This window comes from Coturnix japonica, chromosome 1 (genome assembly GCF_054131305.1).
Source record: "Coturnix japonica strain WE chromosome 1, WE-NBRP24, whole genome shotgun sequence".
Classification (NCBI taxonomy): Eukaryota; Metazoa; Chordata; class Aves; order Galliformes; family Phasianidae; genus Coturnix; species Coturnix japonica.
Window position 1 is genome coordinate 154,747,426 of NC_140663.1, and position 19,199 is coordinate 154,766,624.

General features: G+C 38.8%; 1 protein-coding gene across 7 annotated transcripts in view; it reads left to right on the top strand.

The window, feature by feature from the left end:
• The window catches only part of RNASEH2B (ribonuclease H2 subunit B), a 40,121-nt gene extending 25,619 nt beyond the window's left edge, over positions 1-14,502 (top strand). For 5 of the 7 annotated variants that reach the window (XM_085536218.1, XM_015851854.3, XM_085536216.1 and 2 more), the window contains 4 exons: positions 1,573-1,651; positions 2,591-2,633; positions 7,268-7,348; positions 9,302-9,973. In XM_085536218.1, coding sequence (XP_085392344.1) covers positions 1,573-1,651; positions 2,591-2,633; positions 7,268-7,348; positions 9,302-9,409 — 311 coding nt within the window. In that variant the 3' untranslated portion in view covers positions 9,410-9,973. Of the gene's footprint in view, positions 1-1,572; positions 1,652-2,590; positions 2,634-7,267; positions 7,349-9,301; positions 9,974-12,538 lie in introns of those variants that run through there. The other 2 variants (XM_085536220.1, XM_015851856.2) reach the window with 1 other exon arrangement.
• The last annotated feature ends 4,697 nt before the right edge of the window (positions 14,503-19,199 follow it).

Consider the following 19,199-nt stretch of genomic DNA (forward strand, 5'->3'; position numbering starts at 1 on the left):
TTTCATACAGAGGGTGGTGAGGTACTGGAACAGTTTACCCAGAGAAGTTGTGGAGTCCCTGTCCCTGGAGGTGTTCAAGTCCAGTTTGGATGGGGCCCTGGGCAACCTGATCTGTTGCTTGATTTTGTGGCTGGCAACTCTGCCTGTGGCACAGAGGTTGGAACTTGATGATCCTTGAGGTCCCTTCCTACCCGAGCCATTCTATTTTTCTAAAGGAAGTCAGTGAGGATTGCTTGAAGACAGAAATACATTTTCTGTTTTATATTTTGTTATAATAGTGAGCAGTTAATTTGTCCTTGCCATTCAGCGTTACAGTGCTAAGAGTGAAACGATGGGAATAATTTTCTTAGGAGATAAATGAGCCATATTAAATGCGGAGGTGAAGTTGTCTTGGATTCTAATTGTTTCTTCTTCTCTTATGACCCTCCAGAAAACTTAGGGAGTGTCAAAGACTTGGTGAATAAAGACAGTGCAGGAATGAGAAGTGCAGACAGAAGATTCTGCAGATTTGATGACAGTCTGATTGAAAATTGAAATGCATATGCTGATGTCAGTTTGTTAACGCTCTCAGCTTCAATGCCAATTTGTGCTGAGCTTTTTCTATTAAGAAAAAAGAAAGGGAAACTGTCTCTGACACCTTAAAAATAGTTCTTTAGCACCCTGAGGCAAGTTTACCACACGCTTCTGAACTCTCTTAAGCGTGTCATCATAGGAGCAGATAGAACTGGCCTATTGTAGGTGGAATTCAGAGGTGAGATTTTAGCTTAGTGTCACTTTGGCAAATGCTTCTTGTGTGTGGATAAAGTTACTCCCTAGCAGCCTCAACAACAGCAAGTTTAGAAGATCCGGCCCATGATCAGTCAGTGCTAGTGTACAACGTGACTGGAAAAGATCTGGTTTAGAACTTCATGTTTTAAAAGAGTCGCCTTTTTTTTTCTCCTTTCTCTCAGAAAGACATTTATAGCAGGAGTGCCCTGTACTGAGAACGGCTTCTAGTAGTTCTTATTTCCACAGATAATTATCCTGTCTTGCCAGTGATGTTTAGATAGGCCTTGGCATTTTCCATAAAGTACTGAAATTAAGTACAAGACTTTGAAATAGACTCATTGTCTCATCTAATTGTTTTCAGTTGAAGCCAGAAAATGTACTTTAGTACTGAAGCGCTTGCCAAATAATTGTAAGATCCAGATGCTTTAAAATTAATGATTGCATGTTCTGTTGAGTCAGCTTTTTACTTTTGCAGGTTTTTAAAATTTAATTTCTTCGGAAAAATACACGATATCTAGTATTCTCAGCAAGTGAACAGCTTTTGTTAAGTACATATAGCAGATATTAATAACATGTGCTGACAAAGTGAGTGTAGTAAGTCTTAACTTTTTAAATAAACCTACAAGTGTCACATAACATAAACTACTCAACACAGAGAGCCATCACAGTGTATCCATTAGAAGTCTCTTACTATTAGTTCAACCTTATGATTTATGGTAGTGCATACATCATGACTAAGGCAGCGTGACTGTATAATGTGAATGTTCTTTTTTTTCTTCTCTTTTCTCTTCCCTGTTCCTGAAGACTATGTGAGGTATGCCCATGGGTTAATATCGGAATATATTACTGAAGAGCTGAGTAAGGAGCTGTCAAAGTACCTAGGGTAAGCATTGTTCTAGCTAACTGCTAGTTGTATGTGTCAAGTATTAATGTGCTTTTGGTCATTTCTATTGAGTATTTACATTTGGTTGTCAAAGTTACAGTCAATAACACAATCCAACCCCTTCAATTCTGTTTAAATGTGATATTTTCAAGATGTACATTGTGCCCTTCTGTGATACTAAGAACATGGGCTGGAGGAGAGATGTAATAGTATCTGAATCTCCTATATCTGTTATCACAGTTGCATCTGAAAAGCTCAAGCAATTTATGCAGTTCTAAAGGGAAGTAGAAGAAAATCCAAACAGTTAAAGCACCTCGTTCATAATTGTGGTGCATGAATAACACTGCCTGGAATACAGTCCTCATCCCCAGTGCTCTTTCCTTTTTCACTAATCACTCCGTGCTGCTGGGATTTGAGTCTACATATCTAACCTGTACTAATTTATACTTCTTCCCTATTCTATCTATCAGGTAAATCAGTCTCCTCATACTGGTGTTCTCAACCAGCAGCAGTTTGCTTGGAGCATGTGTGGGACTATCCATTTTCTCCTCCATTCAAATCTGTTTAGTGCATTCTCTTATTTTGGCCTATTAAAAAAAATGTGCAGTTCACACCTCGGAGGTCCCACATCTTGGTTGTAGTTATGTGTTAGTGCTGATAATGTACTTGATAATATCATCTTATTAAAAAAAACAACAAAGTTTTCAAAGCCTGTTTTGGCTGCCCAGACTAAGAAATTTTAAAAGAGCCTGTATTTCTGGCTCTGTTTTAGTTACCTAAGTGAGAAATACAGACAGGGTCTCTGGGCCACTTTTTTGTAAACACATGCCACGTGTGAGCAACTGACACACAAAGCAACCTCTGTCGGGGAGGAGTTAAACTTTAGGTTGTGCCATCCAGCTGTCTAAATGTATAATGTGAAGTCTTTTTGTTCTACAGTCTCCCAGAACTTACAGTCCCAGCACAAGAGCCACCATTGAAGGTAAGAGAATGACAGACACAGTATGTTGTAAGCTAATCTCTCTGCATTGTTGTTAAAACTGAATTAAGCCAAGCACTAGGTACAATACAATAATATATAATGGTTGGTTTTCCAATTTAAAAAAAAAAAGGTGGGGTGGAGAGGAGGGAGGGATTTATTTTATGATTTTGGTCAGCAGTCTTTTCTTACGTGATTTGCTCATTTAGCTTTATTGAGGTTGATAGGACAATATGACCTCATAGTTTTCCTTTAATTTATGAGGACCCTAAAAGGGACCTCCTGGGTCACAGATTCCCAGACAACCATGTTGGATAATCTCTCGTACTTCGTACAGTGACTGTTCTCCACTGTAGGACTCATTAGGATTTTTGTTTCCATTACTTCTCTTGGAAATCAGTTCTATAACCTCATTCCTCTGATGCTCAGAAACCTTCCTGTAAATTCCACCTTGAATTTATTCATAGCCAATTTATCCCCCCATGGTTTTGTGCTAACATTATTATTGTGGTTTTTTTGTGGTTTTTTTTTCACTGAAATGGCACTTTTCCCTCCCTAACCACTGGTTCTCTCTGTGTGTAAATCCTTTCACTTTTTGGTTTGTGAATCCAGGCTTGATTGTGGAAGATGGGTTCCCCATTTTCTCGTAATTATAGTAACATTTCTTTGCACCTGTTCCAAGATTGCTTGAAGACAGGTGACTGGAGTAATGTAATTTTTCATGATAACATCTTAATCAGTTAATCTTTTCTGGTCTTGACTGGAAGTGCTGTATCCCGTTATATTTTAGAATCCCTTTTGCCACTCTTACTGTGTTATGCTGTAAACAGTTAAAACACACATGTCTTTTTTTCTCCACTGCAACTCTTAGTGGATCGGCATTCAGTTTATACCTGATATATTATCCCTTTACTTAGGGATATGATTTAGTATAGGGTTTCTAGAGTTAGGGTACTGGTTAGGCTGCAGTTGGACTTGATAATCTTCAAGGTCTTTTCCAACCTGGGTAATTCTATGAAATCCCTGCAGCCAACTGATACGTACATGACCTTGTACTTCTGTACATTACATCTGTTCATAATGTTCCAAGTCTTCAAGGTTCCTTGGCTTTTCCTTCACAGTGTTGCGAGCTCTTTGGGTAGCCATAATAGTACTCAGTGGTGTACATTCAGTAAATATTAGCATGCTTTTATCTTTAATTAACAATGACCATTTTGATTATATGCTGTACATGGCACTCAATTGGTAGTATTCGTCAATCCCTTTCTGCATTATTTGCCTTAGTTTCCCTTTCACAGTTTCTTACCTACCTTAGAATCCTCATGTAATCTTCATTTTCTATCATTTCAGTTACGTCAGTGGCTCCATGCCAGATCCTCTGGCAATCTCTTACATTTACTGTTGCCAGAAAATGTATTATCAATGTGGGGGGGGAAAAAAACTCCATGTCAGTGGATGTTACCCACGATTAATTTTCACTTAGTCTATGCCTTTAATTATTCTTCCTTCTTTTGCTGTTTTCCCTTTTCTGTTCTGCTGAGTCCTACTATTACTTCTTTTCTTTTCTTAACATTTGATGGATGTTTTGCTGTTCTTTGGAGTTTAGCCCCTATCACAGTTGCCAGGGTTCACTTCTGGACTTGTGATTTCTGAAGCATTCTCCCAACAGTGTCAGCGTATTGAGTTTTACTTCTGTCTTGAACAAAGAGATTTCTTTTTTCTGCTCATGTTTAACCTCTTCTTCTTCATCAAAAGCAGTTTACTGAGTCAAAGGATTTAATCCATTTTAGGGTTAGACATAGATTAGTTTTAATATCTATTCATGTGTAGAGCCATGCTTTTTTGAATCCATTTTTGCTTCTGTGGCTAAAACACCTTTTACTGTTTGTTTTAATTTCCTTTCCAAGGTCTAACTCAGCTTGACTTTTTGGCAGCTCTCGCTTTATCCCTGTATTACCTGATCCTAAAACAAATGTGGTTTCTCCTTTTTTTACTTTCTTTTTTCATTGTAGATTTTTGCTTACTCCTAATATCTCTTAATTTGAGGAGGTTTGAGAAATGTGTGCGTCTGTACAAGTGTTTGTAGGGGTAATGTTCATCTGGTTTAGTCTGAGAAACTCATTTCTTCAAGATGTATCACTTTGAGGTGGAGCATCCAAAATTACTGCATCTTTTTCTTTTGCAGTCAAAATGTCTTTCTCGCATATCAAGTCTTTTGCTTTGGCTTTGAGAAATAGCACAAATGATTTGCACAGCTTGCCCTTCTGGAATCCTGAGCCCCACTTTTTAGTTTCTTATTTAATTTAAACTGAGGCACTCTGTATACTGAATATTCTGTATACTGAAACTAGGTTTCTTACTTCAGTGACCTTTCTGCAAAGTCCCTGCTACTTACTGAAACAAAGTCTAAAATAACTTCATTTCTGGCTGGTTCAGTGACTGTTTTGTGAAGCAGTATGTCAGCTAGCACATGTAGGAATAATTGGGCCCTACTGTTATTAATAGCATTTGTTCTCCAAAGTATATCTGTGGATAGAAGTTATTTCCATGTGGTTGGACAGTTGTTCTGGCTGCACAGTTACTTGGCCCTTTGATTCTGTTAAGAATTATCTTTACACGTTGTAAGAAATACTAAGCACACATCAGGAGCCAACTGATATTCATTAGCTGTATAAGCATGTTACAACAACTATATTAAACTACACGTGATGTACATTACATATTGTGTATGAATAGCTTTTATACCATTGGGATAGTTCTTAGAATCTATTTTTAAAAACTGTTGTATTTTAGCAGTTGGGTTACAGAGGAAACGAGGCTTAGAACTTTTCAGTTGTTGGGCAGTGAAATCTTGCTGAGGATCCCATTAATTTCCAAAGCAGGATGTGCATGATGCATCTGTCTTTGCAACTTCAGAGCTTCAAATCCTCCATTATTCCACAACCTCAGAGGAGTGTGACTTGTACACTGAAATCTTTAATGCATTTTAGACCATTTTTACTTGCATTTAAATTTTTCCTTATGAGGGCAAGATGTCTTGGCAGTCATAGTATACTATTACTGCAAATAAAGTAGGGTATAACATGTATTTTCTAGTATAGTAAAGTAATTGCACATTTAGAGATGATGTTAAGATAAATTAATAAGGATGGATACATTTAGAAACTTCAATGCAGAAAGTTATGACAGATTCTGTCTCTTTTAGTACCAAAGTAACCTGGATGCAGTCTGGACATTGTGATTTAATCATTATATCAAAAATTATCTGTTACCTGTATCAGGATTGTGCCACTGATCTTGCTCTGTAGTCTTCATAATGTCCAGTTCGTCAGCACAGGGAGTCTGGCCATTGGCCAACGATGAGACAGCTTACAAAGAATATGTGTGCTCTGCTACAGCTGAAGAGCAAGTGCTTTGCTGAAATGCAAACATTTTATTGTAAATTCTAAAAATCTGTCTATCAGATTCCAAAAAGAAGAGAATAGTTGTTATTCATTAATTGTCATTTAAAAAGTTATCAGAGCTCAGTAAACAGCCTCCCTGAGAGTCTGATCCAGATACCTTTGAAATCAAAAGAGAGGCTGCTGTTGGATCTGGTTCTAAGAGCTGAGACATCTAAGCTGCAGACCTGGTTTCAGTGCCAGAGAAAGAGAGAAAGCGGGGGTGGGGAGTGGGGATCGCAGACTCTGTAAACAAAATGAATAAAACAGGATCTTAAAATGGTACAGTACCATCCAAGTTGCTTGCAAAATCACTCTCCTTGGCACAGAAACTGGGAAAGCCACAGCTTAGATTTCACAGGATATTAAGGACAGAGTAGTAATATCAGATATATAATAATAAAAATACAACATTGTAAAATACTATACACTTTTTTTCCCCTTTTGGAAGCGTACCAGAAAGTTTTCACCTTTAAACTAAACACATGCTTACAGTTTATGGAAAGAAATATTCATTCTTACAGCCCGATCATGTGAAGTTCTGAGAACCCTTAAGTCCTATTATTTCTGAAGCTAGGAGGCACCCAACACATGCAGAGTCAAACTTCTCAATATACTGCTGGATTCAAGTGATGAAGCAGTCAGCAGAACTTTGTCGGTATTTTCTTTTTGCCAAACTGTAAGAACTAATTAATTCATAAACAGATAACAGACTGGCTGGTGATCCACCTGTGCTGGCAGATGGCATTAATGCAGGCTGGAGTAGCTAGTCCTTCACAATTCTGTGAGACTGACAAGACTGGGTCTTGTCTGGGTTCGCTGGCTGTTAGACACTGGATTCCAACAGCTGCTCCATAAAGGTTCTGTAAATATTTAGACTCTGACACCACAGATACAGATACATGGAAATTAGAAACTGGATTAAAGTCATTTCTGTAAGTCATTCTTCAGAGGCTGGGAAGAAATAATAGCTCTTAAGACACTGAAGGATCTCTTCTGAATACCGTGGAGAGACCGTATGTATGTGAAGAAGACAATTACAAAAAGAAATCCTCAACTTTTACTGCACATTCCTCAGTTCATTGCCAATCCTGTTTTGGTGCTATGGTTACGTTACAAAGCCAGAGCTTTGTAGCTTGCGTGTGTATACATCATAAAAGTGGTTGACAGGGCAACTTCATCACTCTAACATTTCAGAAAAGGAAGTTATCAGATGTCCCTGTGGAAGCAGAAGAAGACTATACTAAGTTTAACAGCAGTAATCTGAAAAACAAAAAGGTAAGTGAGCCTTGTACTCATGCATGTTTTGTTAAAGCATAGTTTAAAACTCACTATTAGCACAGAGTCTCTTTTTCTCTACTCCAAAACACATTAAAAGGAAAAATAATTAAAAAATAATTTAAAAAAAAAAAAGAAAAAAAAAAAGCCTAATGGCAGATGTCTGCAGCTGTATCATCATTAACTTTCAGGTGTAGTCTGACTTGGGTCTTCATGTTCCATTGTGAACTCTTCTGAACTGTTGTTTGACTGTATTTTATCAGTGAACATTCCAGTGAAACTCTCAGTCTTTGACATGTTTTAAGATGCTCAGCTGATGTTTGCAAAGCTCTTTGAGATCAATACATGATAAATCTTATGGCGTAGTGATTGCAACTGTTATATTGGTTATTTGAAAAAGTGGCAAAGGTGGCAGCGTGCACTTAAATTCCAAGGGCTGTGAAGACAGGCTGTATTTTAACATAGAAATATTGGTTGTGCACTTATTTATGTCAATTTAGCACAGTTAAATCAGCACTTAGCTTGCAGTCTGCCAGCTCCAACACAAGTTTGGAGGCCAATTCAAATCTGAGTCCAGTGTTGCTTGCCACTATACTATTCCTAGGAGAGCAACATAGATGTGAAAAATAGATTGTCTGTGTTTGCCAAGCTTGTGAGGCTTGTACTGGGTTGTTTCTTGTAGTACTGAAAGAAAATGAATCCTTTTGTGGTCTACTGAGAGCTAAAATGTCCCTCTGTGCTGGTCTTGTGACCTTGAGGCCTTAAGGCTGACTTTGTTCTTAAGAAGTACTTCATTCTTTGCAAAGAAAAGCAGCTAGTGACAGATAAAGCCCTTTCTCAGTTTCTTAAGTAGTTTCATGTTTGGGGCACACACTAGTTTTGGAGTGAAAAGATTGATCTCTGAGTGGAGATGACGACTGGTGTAAAAACTACATGTTTTCCCCTTTCTCTCTTATCTACCTCACTGAGCATAAAGGTAGACTATGTGAGGAGAGCAAATTCCTTTTAATGTTAGATATGATAATGAAGCACGTTTATGAGAGATTCTGGGAAAGATAGCTATTGGATTCCATATAGTATAGTACTCTTTTTCTTTCTTTAAGCATTGTTTATGTTTGTACAGTAACACAGTCATACTGTAGTTATATATCTCCATCTTGTCTGTAACCTTCAAGCTTATCCCAAGTAGTGTGATTATGAGGTCCTGCAGTCTGAGAAATATCCTAAAGGAAGGACAATGTGAAGTTTTCTTAATAGGGGGAACACCTAGAGATTTAAAACATAACATTTTAAAATGTAAGAAAGAAAAGAGGTCAGCTCTGTTTAAACAAAGGAAAAAAAAAGCCTCATAAAATGTGTTTTAGGTGTAGAAGTCTGGGAAGTTGTCCCAGTGGCCTCAAAGTGCTTTGCAAATGTTGGTTACCTTCTTCATTCTCAGTTCTTCGGTTTCTTTTCTCTTTATTTTGCTGCACATGAAGAATTTGATAATAAATCAGTGTGAATTATTCATCATCAGTAATGCAAGGCTGTAATTCAGCCTGCTGACAGCATAATCATGAGATTGAGTCGGAGGGTACAGTATGCATCTGTTATATTGCATGCATTATTCCTCTTAATGTACACTCAGGGATTATCCAAAAGTAAACGTTTGAGTTGGGATATCTCATTCTGCAGAAAGGAAAAGATGTTTCGCCTCCTTTTCCTTGTAATTGATTCTCTGTCTTTGTCTGAGGTTAAGCAGTTTATGACAAGTATTTTTCTGATTGAATAATCTCAAATTTGTTTTGTAAGGTGTTTTTTTATCTCCCTAGAATTTAAAGCCTGCATAGCATTATCTTGCTAAAAAAGTAATTCAGATTCTTACTTGACTTGACTATTATAGGAGTTTGTACCTTATACTCCCCTCCTATGGACATGCTTTTTAACTTGTTCTGTTCCTCATTTCACTCACAGACAAACACCAAGATGTCTGCAGCTCAGAAGGCTCTGGCCAAAGTTGATAAGAGTGGAATGAAATCCATTTCTTCTTTTTTTAGCTCCAAACCTAAAGCATCAAAATGAACACTTGTTCTTGAAAAAAGTTTTATATAGTGGTTACTTTTACATTAAGCTATTTCTTGGTTGGTTTTGTTTTGTTTTGTTTTTGTTACTAGTGTATTTGAGACACGTCTGTGTCTGTGGTGGAGTGTGATGAAGGTATCTGTGGGACTGCTGTTGTCTCAGTACCATGGAGAAATTCCAGCCTGGATTTAGCATGTACCATACAGTGCAGCCATATTAATTCATCTTCCAGGGCAACTTCAGTCAAGATCACCACAGAGTTTTTTCATTGCACTTCATTCTATAGACGTGGCCTTTCCTGTGACAAGTGTTAAAGGAAAGGATTTTTGTTCATTAGGAGTGTCGTTTTTTGAAACGCTCTGGAGGTTTTTACTCAGTATAACACCCAAATGGGGTGGCATAATCAGATTTCTCTGTTGATGAGAATCTAGGTGCTGAAGTGCATCACCATTAGCGCCAGTTTATCAAGGCAAAGATGTATTGGGATTTTGGTTTGCAACGTGCTGGAAACAATTGTGATAAATTTCAACATCCATGTAATGCAATAAAGTGCTTTGTATAACAGTTTGTGTTTATTGTGTGTTCTGTATGTTTCAAGGGTTGGGTTCAGCTTCAAGGCTTTTCTTGTGGGCTTTTGGAATTTTTCTGTGTACGAATTGTAATCCTTAAAGATTTACAGCATTGCTGTGGGCTTAAATGATAAATCTCTTAACACATAGTAATAAGGGATTATTTTATGTTTAGTTCCGAGGTCCTTACAAAAATAATCAGGGAAGGATTTACTTAAAGACAGAAGTGTGCATTTGAAAAAGCCTATGTGGTGTTGGATACAAAATTAAAACTGTTGAGTATCTTAGATAAGATTTAGGTTTATGAGGATGTGTGCAGGGTTGGACCGCAGCTTGAACATACAACTCACTCTTGTACATATTCTTTCTTCATTGCAAAGTATTCATGTATTATACAGATTGATACAGATGTCTACTATGTTGCAACCGCCAATGAAAAGACTGAATAAGTGTAGAGTTACTTCTCCCAGTTTATCCAAAGTGGACCCAGAATGACATTCTTTAGAATAAATAAACACTTTTCAGACATTCTGAAGAATCATTGCTATGTCTTCCTTATTTCTGGAAGACAGTTTGTAGCATTTCTCGGTATACATCCGAACAGTAATGTGTGATTCAGACTCTGTTGATTTTGTTTTTAGTTCGAATCATTCTCCCAAGTCATTTGGTACTTTAATAAAATTCCACTCGTGAATGTAAAGCTTTCTAAATCAATATATGGGGCTAGGCAATGGTAGGGGACACACAGAAAAACGGTGGGAGTTATGTGGAAGTTTAGAGAAAGGTCTATTAGGTAAGTTTAAAAAATAACAGTACGTGTCATTGTGATAATTTTGGGAATTGCCATCTTGCCTTTCTTTTCTGCCTTACTTGTCTGGACTAAAGTGAAAACAAACCCTGCAGCAGACATATTTGTTTATCCAGAGGGTTTTCTTACTGTGAATTGGAAATAACAAGTACTCGTTGAGCCCGGAATGAGCAACTGCAGTTGTGAACTTGGAAGGGTCAGGTTTTGAAAAGCATTCGACTTAGCCCAGCAGTTTCTTTTGAGAATGAAAGATGCCTTCCAAGTTGGTATGGGTACAAAAAGGGATGCACCAATGATGAAGCCTTTTGAAGAACGCTAATGAAAGTGCAGGATAACGTAATGAAAAAGGAACAGTTGGACGTTTATTGTCATGTTAATGGTGAGGCTGTGTGCAGTAAGCCTCATCTTAGGGAATGTTTTGGAAAACAAGAGGAAAGAAACTGCAGCACTTAAAGAGAAAGCCAACTCAAAGCATTGGGAAATTATGAGAAAGGAAGCAAGTGTGGAATGGGCATTTAAGCAGAAAAACATGAATGAGAGATTTCAGAAGAAGCAAGTGGTGAAGTAGGACAGATGATAGTATTTCTCATTCTGGATACATAAATCTGCTTCTTTCAGTATGTTTTTAAATAGCTTTGGGAATGCATCAAACTGTTAATTGACTGAACAATTTGAGAACACTTCTAAGAACAAACCCTGTTTCTCTGTCAGACTTCAGGACAGAAGGGCAGTCCTGATACGGATGGAAGGCTTTTGGGGACTTCTGATATGGGCTTTTCTTTTTTACTTTCTCTAGACATTGCTTTCACATCAATCTGCATGTAAGAAATAGCCTAGAGTTCTTCTGTACATGCTTGTACTGTGCTGTAGTTTGTCACATCTCAACTTCAGCTGGCTGCTGTGCTGTAACTTACAACAACTGTAGTTGGAATAGTTACTGTGTCTTTGGGCAGAAACTGGTGCACGATAGAAGAACACAAGCCGTTTCCAAGAGCCATTACAGCTTTCATGTGAAAACAAAGCTCTTTTCCTGTTAGGAAGGAATGAAATACATTTAGTAACTTTGAAACTTCCTTAACATGTAGCTGCGAGAAGTTATGAAGAACGCATGGTGCCAAATACATATAACAATATTTCCTACCACAGTGAGGATTTAAATATAGTTACAATGACTGGCCAGCAGTAGCACTAGGTCGTTATGAAGTGCTGCTTTGCTATTTCTTGCTTGGTTAGCTTAGTTCGAGACAGTATGCCAGCACCATTCAGAAATGTGGTTTTACTTTATTCCTCATTCAGAATTAGCGTGCTGTTTCTACACACTCGTGTAAATATCTGATGAGTTGCGATGCTTTTATTGCGGTTGGTTTTGGATTAAGCTGCTCTTGTAGTCCCACTCTTTTAAGACTTCACATTGCAAACAGGCTGACATCAGTGGGCATGGAAAACTTCATATGGAAACAAAGCACTGACTTGGGGATATATCAGGTTTGGACTTGCACATTAGTTTCAGTCTGAAGTAATAAAATTGGTTCTATTTGTAGAAGTGACAATTGATGATTTATTTATTTTTTCAGTGAAAATGATGGCACAGTTGGTAGAATTTGAATTCAGATCTGAAATTTAGAAGAGTCAGTGATTCTTTCAGGTGTTAATTGCAACTGACTTAATGGCTTTTAGAGAGAAAGTAAATGCATGGATGCTTACTTGAATAGATGAATTCTTATGCCTAGGGTTTTTTTCTTTTCTTTTTAGATGCCTGCACAAAAACATTCAAAGAAGAAATTAAAGAAGCATGAGGAGACTTGCTAATATTATTTTAAATTGCCATAATCTCAAAGCAGCTTTTAAAGGCTTTTTTAACACACTTTCTGAAAATAAATGCTTAAAGTTAGACATGCCCTGTTCCAAGAAAAAGCAAATCTCAGCAGATTAACATTGTTAAATATGCGGTGTGTTAAACATACAGTGCTTCAGATTTTATAGCTTATCCACTATTGGTCTATCAGGCCCTTCCAGGAAAGCACTTACAAGCATGCCTAATGTTAAGCACATGAGCAGTGATCTTAAAGTCAGCAGTGTTGTTCGTGTGGATAAGTGCTTTGCTGGACCAGCGCCTAAAGTCCTGTTAGGTGCTGAGCATCCTGATCCATATCCAGCAAAGCACTTATGTCTATGCTTATCTTGAAGTGGAAGAGCTGGTCTAACTAATATTTGTGCATTAGTGTTTGCCATGAAACCTCTCTTGGCACAGTGACTCACGTGCTTAAAATTAAGCACCTGCCTATGTATTCTGCAAGATCAGACCAACAGCATCCTTGAGCAAGTACTATGTAATTACATGATTTTATATGAATTTTCTATTTTCTGGTTGTTTTTAACCGAGCAAATGATTTTAGTGGCGGTAATTTCAAGAATTAGAGGCTTGTGTAGCAAAATGCTTTATGCAATTTTCACATTTATATTTCAAATTCCAGCCAAGTTCAGCAAAATTCTCTTATGGACTAGAAGTCCAATTGTTCAGACTTAAAAGCATCAAAGAATGGAAAATGTTAACTTTTTATATTTTAAGGACATTTCAGTTTTTTTCTTCTTAAGACTTATTACGCTGAACTTAATATGAATGATTTTGTCCAACCCTATTCTGGTATCCAGAAGAGGTTACCTGGCTCAGTATGTGTGAGCAGGCTGATTCTTGAAGTGCTAAGGCTAGAGCGAGGGTGTGTGTTGAAAGGGGCTAATGGAGAAGTTGTAGTTCTGTTTTTTTCTTCCTGGGGGAATGAAACCTAACCATGATTAAATCAACATGTACGTTTTCTAGTGTTGAGAACAAAGCCGAAGCCTATATAGTCCTTTAGGTAAGAACAAAAGAAATAAGAGAGACCTCATTATATTATTGTTCTGAATCTATAAAAGATGTTTTCTATGGAATGTCAACCAGAGTTCATGTAAAATATGGAGGAAATGGATGCTAATGAGATCCTTAATGATATGCCAAGACGAAGACTGACATTTTAAACTTAGATAACTTTATCAAACTGCCTTTGCTATCTAATTTTTTGTTATAGAACTTTTAAAGTAACGAGGGACGGGATTTTAAGCATCATGGATGTTTATTTCTATGCATTTTAACTATGAACCCAATTCACTGTAATACCTACAGCACATGACCAAAATGTTCTGTAAATCTTGAATGTGTTTGAGGCATTCTAGATCAGAAATCAAGAGATGCTTTGCTTCCACAAGATTCGTCCGACTTCAAGTCAAACAAGAACATCCAGAAGAGTTCACTAGGACATTCCTGAAATCTGAAAGATGAAGAGGTGTCGGTGTATTCAGTTTTCCTTTGCGTTCATAGTTATTTTTTTTGTTTCAAAATAGGAAAGAACTGAACTGTGAACCTTTTACAAATCAGGTATGAAAGGGAATTTGAGAAATTTGCACTGAATTCTTTGTTACCTTCACACTTGTCAATGTTCACTGTCCCTTTTCAAGGAAAAGGAATGTATGTGTTTTAGTTTTCTGGGCGATAACGCATGAATATTATGTGGGTCCAAGGTGAAGTTTCTATTTTTCTAACTTGTATTCAAAAAGTACTTGATGTAAAAATAAGGCTATATATTTCAGAAAACTATTGTTCCATTTTTTTTAATTTCAGATTTTACTTCTAACTCGTGCAAATAAATAAATAAATAAATAAATAAATAAATTTGGAATAATTTGTTGGTTATTCATTAATTTCACAGAGAAATAATGAAGAGAAATGCGGTTCCATCAGAATGCAAGTTCCACTGGCCACTCTTAGACTGAGCTGAAGGGAAAAAATGAATCCTGAGATAGATACAAATCTAAGAGTTTTGGTAAGAAAGATTCAGTGCTGCAGTCTTTAACCGTTGAGGACTTCACTGTACAGGTAGTCTAGTGAAAACCCATCTATGTTCCCATCTGTATACGTGTAGTTGTTTTTATTTATTACTTTTAGTTGTTTGCTTGCTCGTTGTTTTTTTCTCTGGTTTTGTTTTGGGTTGGGTTATTGGGGTCTTTTTTTTTCTTCATGGTGGTGTTTTTGTTTCGTAGAAGGTGTTCAATCAGACTCAAAGGAAAAGCAGTTCCTCAGTCAGATCATTATTCTGGTTTCGCCAAGTATTGATATGAGGCTGCAGGGCTGTTAGTAGACTTACTGCCATTTCTTTTGCAAAATTCAGAGAACAAAGGACAAAGCGAATGTAGAGGGGTTTTCTGTGTGCATTGTTTGGTTGGTTTTTTGTTGGTTTGTTTTTTTTGGCAATTAGATTGGTTTATTGGTATTAATGAGAACCAAGCACAAAAAGCAATAAGGTTTATACCATTTCAGACCCATCGCTTGCCAGCAGTTTTCTGTTGAAACAGAATGACCAGTGCTAAGGACAAAGCACATAAAGCACCTTCTGTTTAAATGTGAAATGGCATTTACACTGCTAAGCTTAATAAAGACAATTTGCAAAGTAATGCAAAGGCTGGACAATTGTCACAGCTTAAGGGTCTTAGGTTAGCTCTCCAGTACCTTATGTGCCCAACACTTAAATCTTTTGGGGTCTGTCACATCACAAATGTCCCTACTTTTTCCAAAGAGCCCTTTTCAATGCATTTGGTTGCGAAACAAGCAATGTTACCACAGCTAAAACCATGCCTCTCTGAGGTTCAACAACTGTTTTAAAAGGAAAGCTGATTGAAAATTGAAAAGCTGTGCATTAAAATTCAGCTTCTCGGTTTGGTGTATGTTCACTGAATGAGCATTCATTATGTTCATCCTTTGCTTTTTCACTTTGAGAGCTGGGTTCTTTTTCTGAAGATGCTAAGTGCAAGAGGGTAGTTATAGACTAGATATTACGAAGAAGTTCTTTACTGAGAGTGGTGAGGTACTGGAACAGGTTGCCCAGAGAGGTTGTGGATGCCCCCTCCCTGGAAGCATTCAAGGCCAGGCTGGATGGGGCTGTGAGCAACCTGGTCTAGAGGGAGGTGTTTCTGCCTGTAGTAGGAGGGTTGGAACTAGATGATCTTAAAGGTCCTTACCAACCCAAACTGTTCTATGATTCTATTCTATGAAGTAAGCCACTCATTTCACTTCATTTTAATCACCTGCAAGTTGAACCTCTATGCAGGTTCTCCATTATTAATAAAGAGAATCCTGAAAAGGTGACTATATTCCAGGAAGAATCGTCCACTGGAGCTATGGCTCACCTCCAGTACTGTGTGGGGTTTTGAGCACCACAGTACAAAAAGGATGTAAAACCATTAGAGAGCATCAAAGGAGGGCTACAGAGATGCTGAGATTTCTGGAGAGGAAGACATATGGAGTGGCTGAGGTTCCTTGACTTGTTACCTCCTCCCTCCCTCACAATTTACTGTTCTGTGATTGTAAGGGCAACATTTGTTAGTGCTTGTTTTGGAGTCCACTCTCCAGTGCCTGAAACATTCCCACCAGCACACAAGGAAGCACTGGGAAATTGAACTAAGCTGCCTGCTTAGCAAGCAAGCAATGAAGGTAGGCTAGTTTATCCAGACCCCCTTTTCCAGACATGCGCTTGTGACTGATTTTAAGGAGTTTTAGACCCTTAATTTCCAGTTATTGTTTCTCAGCTGTTAACTGCCCCCCACCCCTCTGGCTGTGATGCTGTGAGGTATTGGTGAGGTACATCCGGGCTTTCAGTGTGAATTAAAGCAGCAGCCAGCAGCCAAGGGGTCATAAATGCTTAAGCTGTTAAGGCTCAGCTGAAAGAGTATATCCAAGCATACCCTTCAGCTCTCTGTCCCTCAGCCTTCAATCTATAAACTGTGAATTATGTCTCCCAGCCTCATCACAGTGATTTGTGACAGGATTACATTTAAATAAAAATATATTTAAAATTGAACCCCGTGAACTCAACCTGAACTTTTCCATATTCCCACACGCCTACCACAAGGAAGAATACCTCCTTGGAGAATGGAACTACACAGAGACACCAATTTGCTCTGATTTCAGGAAAAGCAGTGTGGGATTACCACTTGGTTCATGACACTATGGGAGGCTGACAATAGAGAGTCCGGGCCCTGACCTGGGCTCCCAAACCTCAGCAGAGGGAAGTTTTCTTCTAAATCCAGCAAAAGTTGTTAGGCTGTGCCCTAAGGAATAGAAGCTTTGTGGAGGATTTAGGACAACCAATTGCTCCCACAAGCAAAAGCCCCTAGAGCTTTTGTGCTGCTTTAGTAAGCACAGATTGAAACCTCTGGCCTTCCTGGAGTATTGAACTATAAGCCCAGCAGAAGAACGTAGGGTTGTAGTGGGATGATTGCTGCCAAGGTAACATACTGGATGGCACATTAACTCAGCAGCTTGCGAGGTCTGCAAGCATGTGCTCAAGGGCAGAAGTAGAGAGGGGAGAGAATCAGAGCTTGGACAGCAAGGGAGAACAAAGACAACCAGAGCTCAGCACTTTTCCATCCCCTCCTTTTGTCAGGAAGTTAAGCAGTAAATGCTTTTCTTTAGTTGTACGAATGGGATGTGAAAAGCACTCGGTAGTGTGCAACCATAAGGAGAAAATCTTACTGGACCTTTTTAAGAGAAAACCACCGCAGAAATGAGTTGGCTTAGTAGCACTTGTAAGGATCAGAGGGATTCTGGGACCAGAGTTTTCCAGGGTCCTACTCAGCAGTTCTTTGCAGAGGACGATTTACTTTTACAGTGCATGAAAAGTTCTGCTTGGCTTTGAAGACCACTGAGAAGTATCTATCCCAGGGGACTTGGAGAATAACTACAAGCAGTGGCTTGCTCAGATGCCTTCATCCTTGTGTCCATGTGTTCTGCCCTGGATACACAGAGGTGTTTTAAACTCTGCCAAAATTTAACCACATAAATCCTATTGAAAATAATAGGACTTGTGTAGCTCAATTCTGCCCTGGAGTTTGGAACTTTTGAGTTTAAATAATCAGCAGGTATTAGCACATTGATGGGTTGACAGAGAGCAAGCTCTTATCCTAACAGTACCAGGTACTCATGAATGAAGGGGAAATGCTTGGGATTGTGGTTGAGAGAAGGGCATCAGGCATCACTTTGCTGATTTTAGCGACATTTTTGACACAGTTTCCAATAGTATTCTCGTAACAGCACCACTAGTCCTTTCAGCAATCTTTAACATCCTCAAGCACTGCTTTCAAGTTTTGTCTCCTGTCATGTGGCTAGGGATGAAATAAGTAAGGACTTAATGAACAGGGGACACATTCTTGAGGGGGATCAGGGAAAGAATTAAAACAGAAGCTGGGGCCAGGGCAGATAGGTCAGCAGGAGAAGGGAGCAGGGAGTTGGAGAAGACAGTGCCGGACAGGTTTCTGTCCTGCAGCCAGATACATCTGTGCTGGTTTCCTGCCCAAGACCTATGGATTGCAGCTTCCAGACAGGTTCTTTGGGCTGCAGGAATGGAGTAGGGTCATCTCTCTGGACACAGCAGATGTATCCAGGAGCAAACAAATGCCTCTGGGAGCTTCAGACCTCAGGCATCTCCATCCTGCTAAATCTGAACCCACATCTGTGTTTATTTTTTCCCTCTCCCACTGGTAAAGCTGACCTTCCTAACAGGAAGAGTTGAAGAGGTGTAGCTGGCATCTGAGTCATTTTGATTTGGTTCTTGACTTCCTCTAAAACCCCGCTGAGATCTGGGATGAGGCACACCTTTATTTCCTCATGGAGGAGAGAGAGGAAAGACTGAAATCTGTGTTTTTCCCCCTGCCTGTGGTTTAGTGATGCCTTGTATTTTTAAGGTGAACTCCTTGAGGCAAGACCCATTTCTTCAGCTATGTTTGGTGCAGCCCTTGGCTTACCAGGAGTCTTGATCTCCAGCTGACCCTTGTAAACTCGACCATAGGAACTGTGCCTTACTGAAGAATGATTTGCCCATCTAAAATATCCATTAAGCAAAAACAAAAAGTCCTCCCCGAGCAGTATTCAGTGCTTTTTGATACTGCCTTTAAGTTGATTTATTTAGATGCTTTGTTTTTGATGTGCAGCCCTTACTGAATGCCATGTATTTACTGAATATCTGATTGAAACATTTTTTAAAAGACTTTATTCTTCAGCTTGTTCCTTGGGCTCCAAATTCATGTTGATTTCCTGGCATAAGCACAACTCCTTGGTCCATGCTGACTGCCTGATGACTGTGGGCTGCTGTTGGTCAACAGCTCCTGGGAAGCAGGATGAAGCTAACGGTCAAGGGCAGGGCATAATTACATAGAATGCTGCTGAATGCAGCCAAAAATAACCAGGGGAAGGCAAGGAGGAGGAGCGAGGGCTGTACCACATGAGCTGCACGACAACAATGTGGGCTGAGCAGAAACTCAAGCCATATGCTATGGAACTCAGTCATTACTGGGTGCAGGACCTCAGCTCCCTACACTGAGGATGCTG